Source organism: Phyllostomus hastatus, unplaced genomic scaffold (genome assembly GCF_019186645.2).
Source record: "Phyllostomus hastatus isolate PE091 unplaced genomic scaffold, TTU_PhHast_1.1 phas_scaffold_585, whole genome shotgun sequence".
In the NCBI taxonomy this organism is placed as follows: domain Eukaryota; kingdom Metazoa; phylum Chordata; class Mammalia; order Chiroptera; family Phyllostomidae; genus Phyllostomus; species Phyllostomus hastatus.
Window position 1 is genome coordinate 11,062,102 of NW_025334037.1, and position 16,309 is coordinate 11,078,410.

Sequence of the window (16,309 nt, forward strand, 5' to 3'; positions counted from 1 at the left end):
TGTTTAGAGAGGGAGGGCTGTGAAGCAAAGTTCAAGTGTAACTTGCAACTGATGGCCCAACATCAAGGGTGCATCAGCACCCACTTATTTATTCAGGAACTCATTCTGGGCTTTCCACCACGCTTACCTTCTCCCCATTTTCCTGGATCTGTATTTCACAATTACCCCAACCTTTGTTCTTGACTCTTCCTTTGGTTTTGATGTGCAGGATCATATTTTTTGTGTTCCCTCTGATTCTTAGTATTGAAAACTTGCATTTGGCTATTCCGTCTCAGGTTATGATAAGAAGTAGCCCTTCTAGTTTAATAGAGTCTTTGAAACATTCCCATGTAGTCACTGACCCTACCTTATCTACCCCAGTCTTTTGGGCAGGACCAGATATTCTGTAGAAGTCTATCAGACTATCGTTTAATAGTTTCCTACAGAGGAAAGTTAGATCTTTGGTTTTAAACTCCTTTATTCAAATGTAAGCATTATGGCCACATATCTGTTTCGAGGCATCACTTTGGTTGGTACCCACTGACTTTACATCCTGTATTTTTATTATCGTTTAGTCCAAGATATTTTCTATTTTCCTTGTGATCTTGTTTAAATACACAGGCTTTTGGAAATGATGTACTCTCCAGATATTTGTACCTTTTCTAGATATCTTAGTGTCACCCTATTTCTAATTTAATTCTGTGTGGTCAGAGAACACAGACACGTAGATGATTTTATTTGTCATATCTTGTTCAAAATACCATGCGCACTTGCAAAAAAATATGTATGCTGCAGTGACTGGGTGTAATGTTAAGTGTTGTTCACGTCTTCTATATTACTGGCTTTTTTCTGTCTACTTACTCCATCAATTACTGAGGTGAGGATATTAGAGTCGCTGGATTCTTGTGTTCTCCCTTGAGTTCTTCAGTTTTGTTTTATGTATTTTGAAGCTTTATTAAAAACTTTCACTATTTAGAGCCCTGGCTGGCATAGCTCAGTAGACTGAGCTCGGGCTGCGAACCAAAGTGTTGCAGGTTCGATTCCCAGTCAGGGCACGTGCCTGGGTTGTAGGCCATGGCTCCCAGCAACTGCACATTGATGTTTCTCTCTCTCTCTTTCTCCCTCCCTTCCCTCTCTAATAAATAAAATCTTAAAAAAAAAAACCTTTCACTATTTAAGATAGTTGTAGCTTCCTGATGAATTGATACTTTATGAAATGTCTTTTTTTATCTTTGGTAGTTTTAAACCTATTTTTTTCTGATATAAATACAGGGTGGGGCAAAAGTAGGTTTACAGTTGTTCATATGGATAATAATGGAATCATTAATAATACAAGAATAAACTCTGTGTTTCACATACTCACAACTGTAAATCAACCTTTGCCAACTCGGTGTGTTCTGTGATACTTGGGACAGAATGAGTTTGAAAGGCAGATACCTCTGAGAGTAGCTAATCCTTAGGCAGTGAAAGTTTGTATATGAACTTGTATTAGCTGTCAGTTTAGAGATGTTTATCGAGAGCCTCCAGGCTAGAGAGGAGGGTTGAAGTGCAAATAAATCAGTTCTTTACGGAAGGATTCGCGGATGGTTTGTTTAGAGAATGGACAGACAAAAAGAAAAACTTTGGAGATGACATTAGAAAGTGTAAAACCAGAAAGAGACCAATTCTTTTGTGCCGAGTCAGTACAGAAGAAGATGCGCACGAGGAAGACAGCCACAGACCCAGGGCCACTGACACCATTATTCCTAACGGGCACCTTTCAGTTGAACGGACCCGTGAGTGGCTAGTCAGGACTTACAAGGAAGAAACAGTAATAATGATACCACCATATATTTTGTGTAGCAGTTAATTAACTTCCAGCGCTTGTTCATACCTTGGCAGAGTTTCGTCTGTGAGACAGACAGAACATACGTTTGTTTAAAAATTACGGTTGGCTAGAGAAGAAAATGAGGTACAAAGAGGTCACTTAAACCTTACAGCAGCCATTCAGCTGGTTAGTAGCAGCTGAAGGCGTAAGTCCAGAGCCCAGACCTCCCGTCACCAGGGTGTTCAAGCTGGAAGAGGATGGAAGGATGCTACAGCACGATCCTTTCGTTGTGTGTGTGTGGAAAATTAAGACTTCGACATGTGCACTGTTTTGGCATGGACACAGTTTCTCTGTGGCTGCGTGGGGATTAAAAATTAGAGAATGTTCATCTTTGTAGGCCTAATGGTTGCCCGTCAGGCTTTGTAGAATGGCTTTACATTGATCTTATTCAATCTTTAAAACAACATTATGAGCTGGGTACTATCTTCCTCATTTAAGAGCCAAGGAAACTGAAGCTACAGAAAGATAAAATCACTTGCTCAGAATCACACAGCTAGAAAGTAACAGAGACCTGACAACAAAGCTTTGTCTTGTTTGCATGTTTTTATCTTGACTTGACTTGAAGCAGAGAACTTCTCCTACTCCTTTAGCTGCCTATGTAATCAGTGGCTGGTGCTTGTTGGCTTGCTTTTGTTTGCAGAGATTGTGTCTGCATGAGTTCTGACCAGAGCACAGTCTTTTCCCTCACTGTGAAAAGGGGTATCTCAAAACAGAAAATGCTGAATGTAGCTGGAAGACACTCCACACTGGCAATGGCTCAGTGAGATAGAAATGGCTCTCTGGTTCATATAAATAGTCCATGACAGTTTCTGGCTTGTGGAAGGTTCTGCTCTTCATGCCAGAAGCCAGGCAGACAAAGACACTGCCCTTTTTCACAGGGCGCTTCCAAGGTTTCCTTGTACCCTATACCCTTCCCACTGCCCCATGGGCAGGTGGCTATGCCATGGAGGTTCATACCAGAGGTTTTTGAAAGCCATGTTAGACTTGCCTTATTTCTAGCTTATTCCAATGGCCTCAACTGTATGCAAAGGAGGTGTGCGAGTGCTGTGGACACATCCCTGAGAACCAGGGAAGAGGTGATGGGAATGTTGGCCTCTTTCTACCACGGAATCTCTGCTTCATTTACTGGTCCTTTTAGTTTCCCTCAAACATTCTGATGCATGCATGCCCTGTTGAATACAGTCCTGGCATTCTGCAAATATTATACAATAATTAGGTTTATGTTCATGAGCCTTTAAGTTACTGATTGCACTTAAATTTATATGGCAGTTTTGGGGAGGAGAGAATCCATATTTTAATGGGGTATATACTATAGATTCATAGATTCTATTCCTGAGTGCTTTACAAAATTACAATTATCTCAAAATACAAATGAGTATCTTTAAAGATGCAGAAGTCATCGGCAGTCCCAACCAGTTTCCTGATTACAAGTTAAAATTAGATTTTCCCCCTCTTTTCTGGTTGTAAGTGGCAATATAGAGTCCAAAGGTAATATCCTATATGACAGATGAAACATAGATTTTTCTTGAGTCTTTTCTGTTCATCAGTCCAGTCAAGTTCATTTTTATTTGTTTCAATCTACAGATGAGAAAACAAAGACTTGGAAATATCTGAACAATATATTAGTGTGGTGGCAAGCAGGAATCTGAAGCACGGTTGTCTCCAAAGCCCAAGTTCTTAACCACAGTTATTTTCTTACATTTCAGTGTGATAATAGACTCTAAGTGTGTGAAGCACAGGAAGCTTTCCTTTTCATCTCTGCATCACATGTGTGCTTTATTAAGCTTTTGTTGAATGAATGAAAGTCTCAAAAGTTTTTCTTATGACTCATCCTATTCACTATACAAATGCTGAGAAAAGATGGAATCCAAGTGCAAGTTAAGCCCGTACTTGACTCTGAACGTCAACCAATTAATATAAAATACAAAACTATCTCCTTGGAAATACGCTTTAAGAAAAACTTGACTGCTTTTGTAAATTTTCAAGCAGCAAATCTGAGACGGAGGTTATCAGATGAAGGAAGACATTTATCTGATTCAAGAGACTAAGAATTTTACTAGAATCAAAGGATTTGTGTGCAAATGGCTTTCGGTAGCAAATTCACTGCACATTCCAAATAGGATTAGATGTGTTGCTTAGGGCACATCCTTGGAAGGAAACCTTGGATTGTCATCTTTTTCATTGTTCATAAAAAACTCAAGATATAGCTAAGATCCTTCACTGAAGGCCATTATAACTGTGTCTTTTTGTTGTCTATTGTGCCACCTTAAAACTCTCTAAAGATTAGACATGGAAACAAAGTATTAAATAGAAACTACATGGTGTCTTTTAAAGGCAAATAACATGTAAAGATTAAACTAACCCCATTACATTTAGTTTTGTGAGTTGACTCGGCATCCTTGTGATTTGCAAACAGCAGGAAATGTTGTGGTCCTTCAGATCTCTATTATAGCTCTTTTTCATTGTTCCTTTCATTTAGTCCATTATCATTAATTTTTTCATTCGTTCATTCCCACAAGCGTTTGGAGGGCACCTTCGTATTTCTTGATACTGTCATAAGAAATGTAAACCTAAGAGGTCTCTGTTTTTGAGAAATTTGCTCTTGAGTGATGGACACAAAAGGGAAATGGCTGTGATATAGAATAAGATGTGTGCTTGAATGGAAGTGTGCTTGTGGGGGAGCCCCTAGGGGTGGGGGACTGTGCAGCTGGAGGAGCAGGAGAAGGTGACGCTGGTGGGATCTGAAGGATGAGTGTGTACGTCCTCCCCGGGATCGTGAGCTCCTGGGGTTCAGCAGTGCTGTGTTTTTCCAGCCACCACAGCACACAATTCATCCGTGGCACATATTTCCAGCTCAACACATATCTAAAGTACTGAATAAATATTATCGTTGCATAAAACTTCTGTTCTTGATTTATCAAGAAGATGGCATGATAAACTAGTGACAAATATGGATTCTAGCTAGCTCTGAACCTGGTGTCACCATTTGTTAGCTGTGTGGACTGGGCTGGGATGTGAGTTATTACATCGCCAGCACTTGGCACGGAGGCCACAGAGATGAATACCATGGGCTCCACTCTCGACCCTCTGGCGTCTCTTGTTTCCTCTGCCCCCTTTTCAGGGCTGTGCTTGATTAAACTGAAATTTAAACACAATCCTAGGAGTCATTGTAAAGGGAAAAATGATTATTTTTGTTTGTTTCCTTTGGGATGTGTGACAACCTGTGTGATGCAGACAGGCTCACTGTGGTTTATCAGAAATCCTTGCAAGACAGAGTCAGATCCACAGTGAACTGATCAAGACCCCGTTTCCAGAGCATCGTCTCATTTGTTTGCCCGTGGCAAGTGCTGACTGGGAGAAGCAGATCTCTGTGGACAAAGGCAGCCACAGCCCATTTATAATGTTTAAAGCCTCCAAAATGTCACCAAAGAGCCTCCAAGTGTGTTCCGGATTTGGGTCTATGGCGGTTGCCTTTAACACTGCTGTGACTGTGCAGAAGAAGCAGCCAGTTTTGGAAGCACCTCTCAAGTAGTCTGGTTGCATTGAAAATGACATTTTTGGCTTCAGGTGTAATTCCTGCACCCAGAACAGAAATGTGTAGCCTTGTTACCAGGTAACAGTGTGTGATGAGCTCTGGTTATTCCCAGCAAGCCCCTGGTAATGCAGCTCCCAGAGATGTGATATCTCCAGTGCTTTTCTCTTTTTCAATGTAAGCCAGGGGTTCCTGGTCCCTGGGGCAGTCGTAGATGGATACCTGTCCGACTGTCTTTACTCCCCGTGAGAGCTCTATGCAGGTAACTTCGGGCCTGCTGGATCACGGAAGCTTTTACTGCTCTTTCTTATCCTCTCGTTTTGGTAATAAAACTATCTGTGAATTGAAAAAATATTTGCACCTCATTCACCACCACTCCTCTTCCTAGAAATTGCCCATGAAATTGAAGACTGGAGGAATTATTTGTAACATGTTCAAATAATTTATCCTCCAAACAGGGGTGGTTTTGAGAATGAAAGGGGCAACAGATGTAAACCAGCCCATCTCCAGCCAGTTGGGACATACAATTATTTTATTTAGTGAGAAGCTTTTGCTTTTGCATTTCCTGGTTTCCCACAACACTAACTGTAGCACTGTAGCTAGATGGTTGTTCCTAGATAGTATCGGTAGTCCAGAAGTGGCAGGGTCTATGGGGATCATGGCAGTCTTTCTAGGAGCTTTGGAAATAAATGCCTGAGCAACAATTTGTTGCTGCTGCACTGCAGAGAGTTCTTTCAGCTGCACATTGAGAAGTTACCTGTGAAACTCAGCCTTCTAGTTATGTGTGTGCCCCTGGGTAACCCGTACTCAGAACATACGGAGCTGACCTATCACCCAGGGTCAGCCCTCCTTCTCTGAAACGTAGCCTCCAGTCACTTCTCTATTCCAGTGATTGACATTTTTAGTGGTTCAAGGCATGTCCCACAGAACCATACTGCTGTAAAATTTAAAAAATGACAACGTAGTTGTCGCAAATTCATTTTCTGGGGATTTACAATAAATGGACACACAGCCCGACTGCAATAGCAGAAGGCACCATAGGAGCACTGGATCCTGACGGCTTTTAGAGACCTAAAGGAGGCTGTATGTCCAAGGACTATGTGGACCCAGTCATATAAGCCATAAAGGAAGAAGATGGCAGTTGGCAGAAAAAGGCAAAGCTAAAGCTGGAATTGCCCAGAGTAAAGAGACTCCTTTTCTCTCTCTACTTGGCTGGAAGGCCATGAGATGAGAGTGACAGGTTTCAAACTACATGGGCAGCTCCATGCACAACTTGCCCAGGTGATAGAACCAATGGGAGCTGATTGCCTTGAGCAAATGCCTATATCAGGGAGCTGTTGGAAAAGACTCCAAAGAGGGTTTTAATCATTATGTGTTCTATCCCTATATTAATTAGATTTCTATTTATATAAGACTGCCAAGGTTCAGTATTTCCAGGAGAGTGAGGGGCTGATTCCCAGCCAGCAATGGCCATCTTCCAAGAAATAATTACATGGAGAGAATGAGCTGACCTTGGTGTCACGATTGACAGCTCATTTTTCTGCAAAGGTGTCATCTGCTTCAGCTCAGTGACAGGCCTTTGGGCTGGAGAATCTAGGCATGATTCAGGGATTGGCTGATCCTAAAAGGCCAGATCCTAGAGCGAATGAAGCCCAGGGCACTGTCTTTCATCAGGAGTGGCTGAAGAATGAGGATCTCTGACTGCCGGAAATCAAGTCCTCGAGTAAATCAGCGGTTAGAAGAATTAGAACAGTACCCCCAAGCTATGCTCCCCAGAACACCAGTACTCCCCAGTCAAATATATGTGGGAGACAGTGCATATTGTTAGTCTCCTCTCTGAGCTCTTCTGGGCATATAAATGTGATAAGTCTCTGAGACTGCACTACAAAAAAATCATTTTAACACTATTTAATCCAGAGTTCCCCAAACTTATTTGTTCATGAATATGACCAAAGAATATCAAATAATATCTGAAATAACTATTTTGGAATTATTGAACCAGAGAAAAGGCATATGCACTCAATAACAAAACTGCTAAACATCCTCGATTTAGTTTTTGGTGACTCAGGAGCCTACATAACACTTGGAGTTGGGAATGTCTTCATGACCATCAGCTCTCATTCACTGTTCAATATATGAGGACGTATCCAACAGTAAAGTTTGCAATTTGGATTCTGCAAAAAGTGGGACTTGGTTCTTCCTGTAACTTTCATTTGAGGTGACTAACCAGTTTTAATTGATATATTGACATGAGCATGTTTTAGGTGTTTGCTGAAAGGTTAGTGTGAAAAGAAATTAATGTGCTGGTGGGCTTGTGTTTTTCTCTGAGGCAGATATTGATGAATGTACAGAGGGAATCATTGAGTGCCACCACCACTCCCGCTGCGTTAACCTGCCAGGGTGGTACCACTGTGAGTGCAGAAGCGGTTTCCATGACGATGGGACCTATTCACTGTCCGGGGAGTCCTGTATTGGTAAGCAGCTTTCAGCCATGCCCTTCATCCATCAGGCTCCTTGCAGGAGGGGCAGCTGGCTTTGGTACTCTGTTCAGCTCCTGGTGTTCAACTATGACCCCTCCCTGGTTAAACTCACCACTTGTCAAATTACCTCCCTCCACCACTCAAGGATGAGGCCAGGGATTATGGAGTATGGGGCTTTAGAATTTTTATACATGAATAGGGCAGTTGGAGGACAAAGCTGGGTCTGTATGCTAAGACATTGAATCCCCTTAAAGGACATCATGGTGGCTTGGTGGAATCTTTAACTCTTTGAGACACAGCTGTGAGAGAGAAGGAAATGTTGCTGGACTTTGAAAGTTTAGTTTAAATCATGGCTTTTGTACTATAAAGCTCACTGGACCTCTCTGAGCCTTCACTTGTAAATACGTAAAGATGTGGATAATAATACACATGCATTGTTAGGAGTAAATGGGATGACCTGTGGCAAAAGATGGTAAGCTTTGAAATGATGCACAAATGTAGAGTGGCACTGACCTTATTATTGTTGCTGTTACCACCACCATCCTTGCAAGGTCCCCTTTAATCACTGATCTGCTTCTGTTTCTATTAAATGCTGAATGGAAGTTAACAGATGGAGTTCTTCACCTTCCAGACCTTAGAACTTTCATGAAATCCAAACAGGTGATCAAAAGTACAATTGTTTCTATGAGAACCTTGGCCAGTCAAGTTATTTCAGGTCACATGGACTCAGCTGAATTCTTAGCACTGACTTGGACAGACCTAGAGGGCATGCATTCTGACTGCGGGTCCCTAGAGCTCGGACTGCTGCATGAGAATTCGTTGTCTTTGCTCACTGCATCTCTTTCTTTAGAGGTTGCTACAGAGATCCATTTAATGGTTTTTCTAACTTCTCCCCTGAGATTACCTTAAAGCAAAGATGAATGAGGGACCCATGGGCAACAGCATGAATTATCCACCACAGTTCTGACGTTACTGTTGAGAAGCCTGCAGTGTAGTTGTTAAAGGCATGGGCCTTTGAGCTAGATTGCCTTCAGGCAAGTTCCAGCTCTGCCATTTCTGAAGTTACCTTGGGCCAAGGATTATCTAGTCTTACCTCTATTATCTCATCTGTAAGATGGAAATGTTCAGAGCTAGTTCATATGAGTGTTGTGAGTATTAAGTGTATCTGTTAAATGTTCAACAAATGTTAGTGATATGATATTAAGTGTTCCTGCATATTCAACACTCTGCCCCTACTTTATACACATTTTTTAATCATTAATGCAACCTCAGTGAGAAGGTTGCATTTATCCTGGGTCTTCAGGGTATGCTTGCTTTACATACAGTTCAGTACTCCTGTGTGTGTGCAGCTCAGTGTAAATAGATGCTGTGTGAGTAGGACTAGATCAAACAGCTCCTGTGTCACCAGGTCCCCGGGAAGCAGGCTTTGTTGTCTCCGTGGGAGTCATCACTCCTGTCCTCTGCTAAGTCAGGAGCTTTTTCTGGTGTATGTTTCTGGGGCTCTACTTAATATACCGCCATACAGGTGATGGGCTCTCTGACTAGACTGTGAGCACGAAATAGGCTTTATTCTCTTTCTCTCCAGTGGTACCCTATGGTGGCTGCTGTTCAACACAGTCACAGAAAAGATGACACCCGACCACATAGCTGTTTTCCTATAAGTGGAGACTCAAGTCTGGGTCAAGGGTTACTCTATATGCCCAGGGACAGCCTCAGTTTATACCTGTCATTCTGATATAATTATCAATTGTATCAATTAGTGCCCTGTCACTCTCATAAATGTCCATGATAGGATGAGAGATGTCATGGTCCCCTCACCTGCTGATTTCTCTCTGTTGTGCTGAGTGGTGGGCCTGGTGGGGTGGGTGCAGATGAAGCTCCTTCACTTCCTGAGGAGGCGCTTTGTCCATCAGTGAACTGATGGCCGTCTGCACAAGAACACCTCAGCAAACTGGATTCCTTGGTAGGGGAACAGGGTTTTTAACTTGGGTAATTGTTAATCTGAATTCCCTTTTATTCCCATACTTGTAGAAATATCTTTGTAAGTGGGTCGCAATAAGAACAGACATACGAGCATCATTTAATCTCTGGTAGTTCGGGGCAGTCTCTTGGCTCGGAATTATTTCTCAGTGAAAGAGATCTATAAATCAGCTTGTGTCACTTTTCAGTTTCAACCTTGGATTGCCTTCCCATTGAATGTAAGACAAATTTCTAACTTCTTCACGTGGATTTCAAGGCTAACTCTTGGACTCATGCCCTATATATTTAGCTTTTTTGATTTCTTCATACCTTGAACATGACAGTGAACTCACCCAGTTTCAGGCCTTTGCTGTGCTCTGTGTGTGGAAAACTCAACTCCTGTCTTGTCGTATGACTTTGTTCTTTTTTATGTAATTCTCAGCAGCAGAGCCACTTTTTGAAGAAGATCCTCCTTGGCCATTCGGTCTAAAGTGGTCCTTTCCCAGTCACTTCATTATATTCACATCACTGACTCTCTTCTACATCTTTTATAGCATTTGCTATTTTCAAGTTCACCATGCATTCACATGTGTATAAATGTCTTCTGCCACAAACACACAAACTCCCTGAAGCACAGACCGTGTCTGTTTTTCACCACTGCACCTCCAGCCCTGGAACAATGTAGGCACATAGTAGGCATTTGATGAGCAAATGATTGAAGGAATAGACCATCAAAACCATATCAGGCCAGGTTCATTTTCTATTTAGTTTGACATAACTCGATCTGTTGAGTGTGGTGCATACACAAGGTATTAAATATCACAAAATCATGTGAGTCTTAATTTAGAAAGAATATTTATTGAGAATAACCCTCACATCAGCACAGTGTTAATCAAGCCTTATGGCAATATGGGTGTGAAGGGGGTAGGAGCCCATTCTTGAGTGATTTATGACCAGAAATGTTTGCATCATAAGAACACTTCTTTTTTTTCTTTTTTATTGTTGTTCAAGTACAACTGTCTCCATTTTCACCCCATTGCACCCCCCGTACCCCACCCATCCCCGCCTCCCACCCTCGAACCCACCCCCTTTGGCTAAAAATATGGAACACTTCATGAATTTGTGTGTCATCCTCACACAGGGGCCATGCTGATCTTCTCTGTATCATTCCAATTTTAGTATATGCACTGCTGAAGCAAGCACATAAGAATACATCTTAATGACACTGAAAATTATCCCATCCGAATAAGCTCTAATGCTTACATTAAAAAAAAACAGCATCTAAAATAATCTTCAAAAGTATTTTTCAAGTGTTTTAGCCACATGTCCTCAGCTATGCGTTTTCCCCAGGTAATAGCAGAGATGGAGTGTGTTCGCAGCCAGACGTGGCCGCTGGAGGCGTTCAGGAGAACAGCCACACGGCACGCTCTGTGTCGTGTTTTGTCAGATGCAGACAATCCCACCTGCCATGTTGACTTCAGTTATTGTAAACTTTCAGTGTTACTGACATCCTAAAGAACAGCTCTTGTGCACGATCTACCACTTCATCACCAAATTTTTTTAAGATTTGCCTGTTAAGATCATATTATTGAACAATTGACTAATCTTAGCTATTATTGAAGCTGACAGAACACCATTCTTGAGTTTAGCAGAGCACCTCTCTCTCTCTCTCTCTCATTCTCTCTGTGCATGTCTCTCTCTCTCTCAATTTTTAGTGTATCTTTATAATTCCAGGAAAGGGGATCAAACGGAAATTAGCCAAGTGGCATGGCAGAAGAGGATGACAGCAATCTGTTCTTCCCGTAGGCTACAGTGCACTCTATGTTTGCATACAGTGGTGGGAATCAATGATTCTTATTACTTTTATACCTTTTTTTATTTTTTATTTATTAGGGTGACATTGGTTAATAAAATTATATAGCTTTCAAGTGTGCAGTTCTGTGATATGTCATCTGTATATTGTGGTGTGTTCTCCACCCCAAGTCAAGTCTCCCTCTGTCACCATGCATCTCCCCTTCACCCTCTTCTACCCGCCCCACCCCCATTTCCCACTGGTAATCCCCATTCTGTTGTCTGTGTCTGTGAGGAACGTTTTTCATTTGTTTGCCTTCTTAATCCCAGTGATTCTGATTTTAACAGAAGTTGTGAACAATTGCTTTTTTATCTTGGCATAATTATCTGGGTCATTCAGAAATGAAAACGGATATGTAATTAACAGTGGCATGTATTACGAGCAGGATTTTACATATTTTAAAAATAAGATCGGAACTCCCTTGGATGCGGATGCCAGTCTGTCGCCATGATCCAACTTGCTCGTGCATGTGAATGTTTCTCCTCTGCTCCCTCTCAGACTCTGCATGGACCGCCAACCCTACTCACATACATCTTTCTCTCCTTCCAAACCCGGTACTCTCTTTTCTCCACTCCTTTGCTAGTATGCTTGTTCCTGACCATCCTTCTACCACCACTTCCACTTGTCAACATCCTGATGAGGCCCTTCTCCCTAAGCCAGTGATTCTCAAATATGCTTTACAGTGGATGCACCTGAGTAGCTTTTCAAAAACACCTACAAGGAGACAACACACCCCAGAGATTTGGATTCAGTTGATCTATCGTGGGACTTATTGAGGTCATTTTTTTAAGTCTCCAAGTGATTAGAAAGAGTATTCAGCTAACACAGAGAATCACTGTCACAGAATTTTCTCTAATGATAAAAAACGCCTCCCCCTTATATGTCCCCACAGTTATATGTTTGTCCCACTTTTATGGAACTTACCATGTCAGGCTTGTCCTTTTCATCAGTTTGTTACAGCCTAGGGGACAGTTGAGGTCTTTTGCTATCCTTTATATATTTGTATTGAATTAAATTATATTGCTCATACATTTTTTGTAGCAAACAAGATTTTCAAATCCCAATAAACCCCATTTTATTGATCAATAGCTATTCTCAGAGAATGTGGCACCTTTTGGCCTCCCAGCACCGCCTCCTCCACAGGACTTGGTTCCCAGACTCTGAAGCCTGCTCTCTGGCCACTGGAACCGGCCCAGGGGAGATATTCTTGTCAGAGCATGCTGCTCCCACTGCCATCAACATGCAAAGCCACACAGGACAACCGGGAAAGGTTGCTTTGGAGTCTCTTGGGAAGAAGATTTCAGTTTTAATTGGTCGATGTGCCAGGGCTGATTGAAATGGCCTGAGAATGATTAGATTCTACTGTCCCTTCCTAACGCCTGGTTCTCATAGGAGTGGGGGGTGAAAATGGCTGGATTCTGGAGGTGCTCCCTGTGCAAAACCTCCCTGGGGGGTCTGGGTGAGGAAGCCTGAGCAGGTAACAGTGTGATGTAGTGGCAAGGCAGGTGCTAAGTCCACATAGGCCTAGATTCAAATCCCAACTCAGCCACTTTCTAACTGAGCAGCATTTGGCAAGATATTTAACCTCTCTAAGTCTTTGTGTCCTTAGCATACAATGATTAAAATAATACATGCTGGTGGATTTTTTCCCTAATATAAGTATTCTTTATGCAAGTATCCTGGCAAGTAGTAGGTCCTTATAGTCAATATTTAACCTCCCTTCACCTCAAATCCCTCACCTGTCAAATGAAGACAGAAACAGTAATGCTAATAAGAGCTGACATTGAGAGTTTACTTTGTGCTGGGCGCTGCTCTAAGCAATTTACAAAAGCACCAGCCTCCTAAGTCGCTACGGAGTAATTGTGAGCGTTAAATAAAATAACATAGATAAAGCCGATTCAGCACTTGTGTTCTGAGTGTTCAACCGAGTTAGCCAGCATCACTAACTGAGCATTTTTGCCACGTGCCTGGCACTGTGCCAGGGAATGCCATGCGATGTCTGCTTGAGTTCCCACACCTTGCATAGGACGGAAGCTCCTGCCATCACCATTGTGAAGATGAGGAAATGCCCCAAAGATGAAGATATAACTTGTCCCAAATTCCACAGCCCATAAATAGCACACAGAGGCTATAATCCAGGGGTGTCGGCCCTCAAAGTTTCTGCTTTTAGTATGCTAACACCGTGATGCTTTCCAGATGGGAGTAAGGTCAGTGATGAGCCCATAGGGAGAGAAGGTGCTCCATGGAGCAGCTGAGGTCAGCGAGACAAAGCAAGGAGACAATGAGAGAAGATGAGTGTGGCCTGCATGGAGAGGTGCCGTGGGGCTTTGTGTGGACCAAGAGCATCAGGGATTTATGTTATCCCCTGAGCTCAGGGCCAGTGTTGTGGGGCTGGGGCAGGATGTCCGGGTGGCAGGTTCTTGACAGTTGATCTGATATCACCTTAGCTTTGACAGTGGTATCACCTGCCTATTCACTGATCATCACCTTCTCTGTACTTCTGCTGATAAGAATTCAGAGTAGAAAAAGGCCAGTGGTCATGACCATGCAGTTGCAGATGTTAAATCAGGGAAGAACTGGGCCCCCTCAGACCCTCAGGAAGCTTTCTGCTCCCCTTCAAGTCCAGCCTTATGTACCTAAGTCTGAAGGTGATCAGCATGTGGGACAACTGGGGACATTCTGGGACGTTGAAAGGAAGGTAAATGCTCCTCCTTGGGTTCGATGATAAACACTTCACAAAATGCTGTTGGAACCGAGTTCATTGCACAAAACTCAGGTGTGAACCCACGGCTCTTTGCTCGCCCTCAGGCTCTCTGGGCTGACACAGAACAGGGCTATGTGCTGTCTTCCACTCAAACTGTGGGACTAAAACCAGACATTTTGGGGAATTATTCTAATAGCACGTTCAACTTATCCCATAAGCCACCCTTGGCCTTGTTTAGGAAATGTTCAATGGCAATTTCCCTATTGTTCCAACACCTTCCTAATGGTAGTCGTGATCAGTCGTGGAACATGGGAAACAACTTTGGACATTGAAGCACTGCTCAGTGTACACAGAGCTGACGGACCTCAGTTCTAGTCCAGGTGAAGAGAGCATGGGTGACAGAGAGGAGGAGGATAATTTGAGTGCTATTAGAATAAAACTCTGCATAAGTATCATGGTGTTGTTATATGTATTTTATCCGTAAAAATAAATCTGCTATGGTCTTAGCACTAATCTAGATGGTACAGAGGATGCAAAGAATTTATTCTTTAGAGAGTTTAAAACACCAAATTGGAGACAAAATCAACATATGTGAACCAACCAATAGCATTCTGATCCATTGTAATTAACTGTGAAACTGTCAATATTGTAAAATACGTAGGTGATTAGGGAAGAGTGTGATCAGAGAGATTCTGTAATTGTACAAGACTACATGGGGATGATTAGACCTAAAGATGGGCTGGTTTAGGCATATTATAGGTATAAAAATAAATAATAATAATAGCTAAGATTAACAAATTACTTCATATTATAAGAACTCTTCTAAGAGTTTTACACTTCTTAACTCATTTTATCCTCAAAACAAGTCCACCAGATGGAAATTGTTATAATCTCTGCCTAATGGATAAAAGAAAAAAGAAAAAAAAAAGCTGAGGCATGAAGAGGTTTAATATATTGTGCGTGGTCATACAGTTATTGCCTAGTCAGTTTCTTCTTCCAGAAAATGTCATTCCTTTCTAAGAACTATGTCCATGTTTAAGATTTTTGAAATATTAAATGACAAAAATATTGCCTTCCTTATTGCCTGCTAAGGACTTGCTGTACAAGTGTTAATATAATAGCCACATTTTTGTTTATTAAATGCCAACTGTGTGCCACTTAACCTTCAAAAACTCCTTGTGAGACAGGCAGCTAATGAGGGGAAGCACATCAAGCCGCACAGCGATGTGTGAAAGCACCCATGTTTTTTCTGTTCCCACAATTGCTTCAGTCACTTGTTTATTAATTGGAGATAACTTATGAAAGGATTAAATTAAGGTGTGAATAGTGATGATTATTCAGTGAGTTGCCTCATTTTCTACCTCATCGTGTTCTTGTAGATACACCCTGGCATACAATGCATGCTTTTTTAGTTTAGTGTCCTTCCCATGTGTGAATGGAGGAATTAAAACTTTGTTCCATGCCAGTATATTCTGGGGGCCACACATAACTGAACAGAAGGTGGACATCCAGGACAGTGGCCGTCTAGGAGGTCCCCTGAGTGCATCACCATGCTCCATGCTGAAAGGTGGCCTCCAAGTGATGGGAACTTCTAATATTACTACGTGATGATGTCCAGTGAACATCAGGAGGATCAAAAGCCAGTGAGTGGAAAAGACAGGCACACCTGACAAGCAGGTGAGGAAGCCAGCTGCCTCTGATCACAGCTGAGGCCTGAGTGGCTGACTGTCCCCTGTCCCCAGCCACACTGAACTGAGAAGCACAGCTCTGCTCTGCAGGCCACATAGTTTTGCCTGGAGTCTGCTTTCCGCTTGGCATAGAGAAATGCAGCAACAAAGTGATTTTGACCAATCGAAGCCTTTCCTTTTCCCTACAGTTGGCCTCAGTGTTTAAAACCCAATTGGGATGATGACTCCAACAGAGCATTTATCAGACT

General features: G+C 42.2%; 1 protein-coding gene, 1 long non-coding RNA gene and 1 other non-coding gene across 4 annotated transcripts in view; 1 reads left to right on the plus strand and 2 right to left on the minus strand.

Annotated features, from left to right (window-relative positions):
• The window catches only part of NELL1 (neural EGFL like 1), a 727,165-nt gene that overhangs the window by 668,777 nt on the left and 42,079 nt on the right, over positions 1 to 16,309 (plus strand). The window contains exon 16 of one of the 2 annotated variants that reach the window (XM_045825346.1): positions 7,712 to 7,852. The exons of the other annotated variant lie outside the window; for it this stretch is intronic. Coding sequence (XP_045681302.1) covers positions 7,712 to 7,852 — 141 coding nt within the window. The remainder of the gene's footprint in view (positions 1 to 7,711; positions 7,853 to 16,309) is intronic. 2 annotated transcript variants of the gene reach the window in all.
• The window catches only part of LOC123810013, a 126,053-nt gene that overhangs the window by 28,450 nt on the left and 81,294 nt on the right, over positions 1 to 16,309 (minus strand). The gene's annotated exons all lie outside the window — the stretch shown is intronic.
• LOC123810243 lies at positions 10,914 to 11,018 on the minus strand. The gene has a single exon (XR_006784207.1). It is a non-coding gene; the product is annotated as a U6 spliceosomal RNA (small nuclear RNA).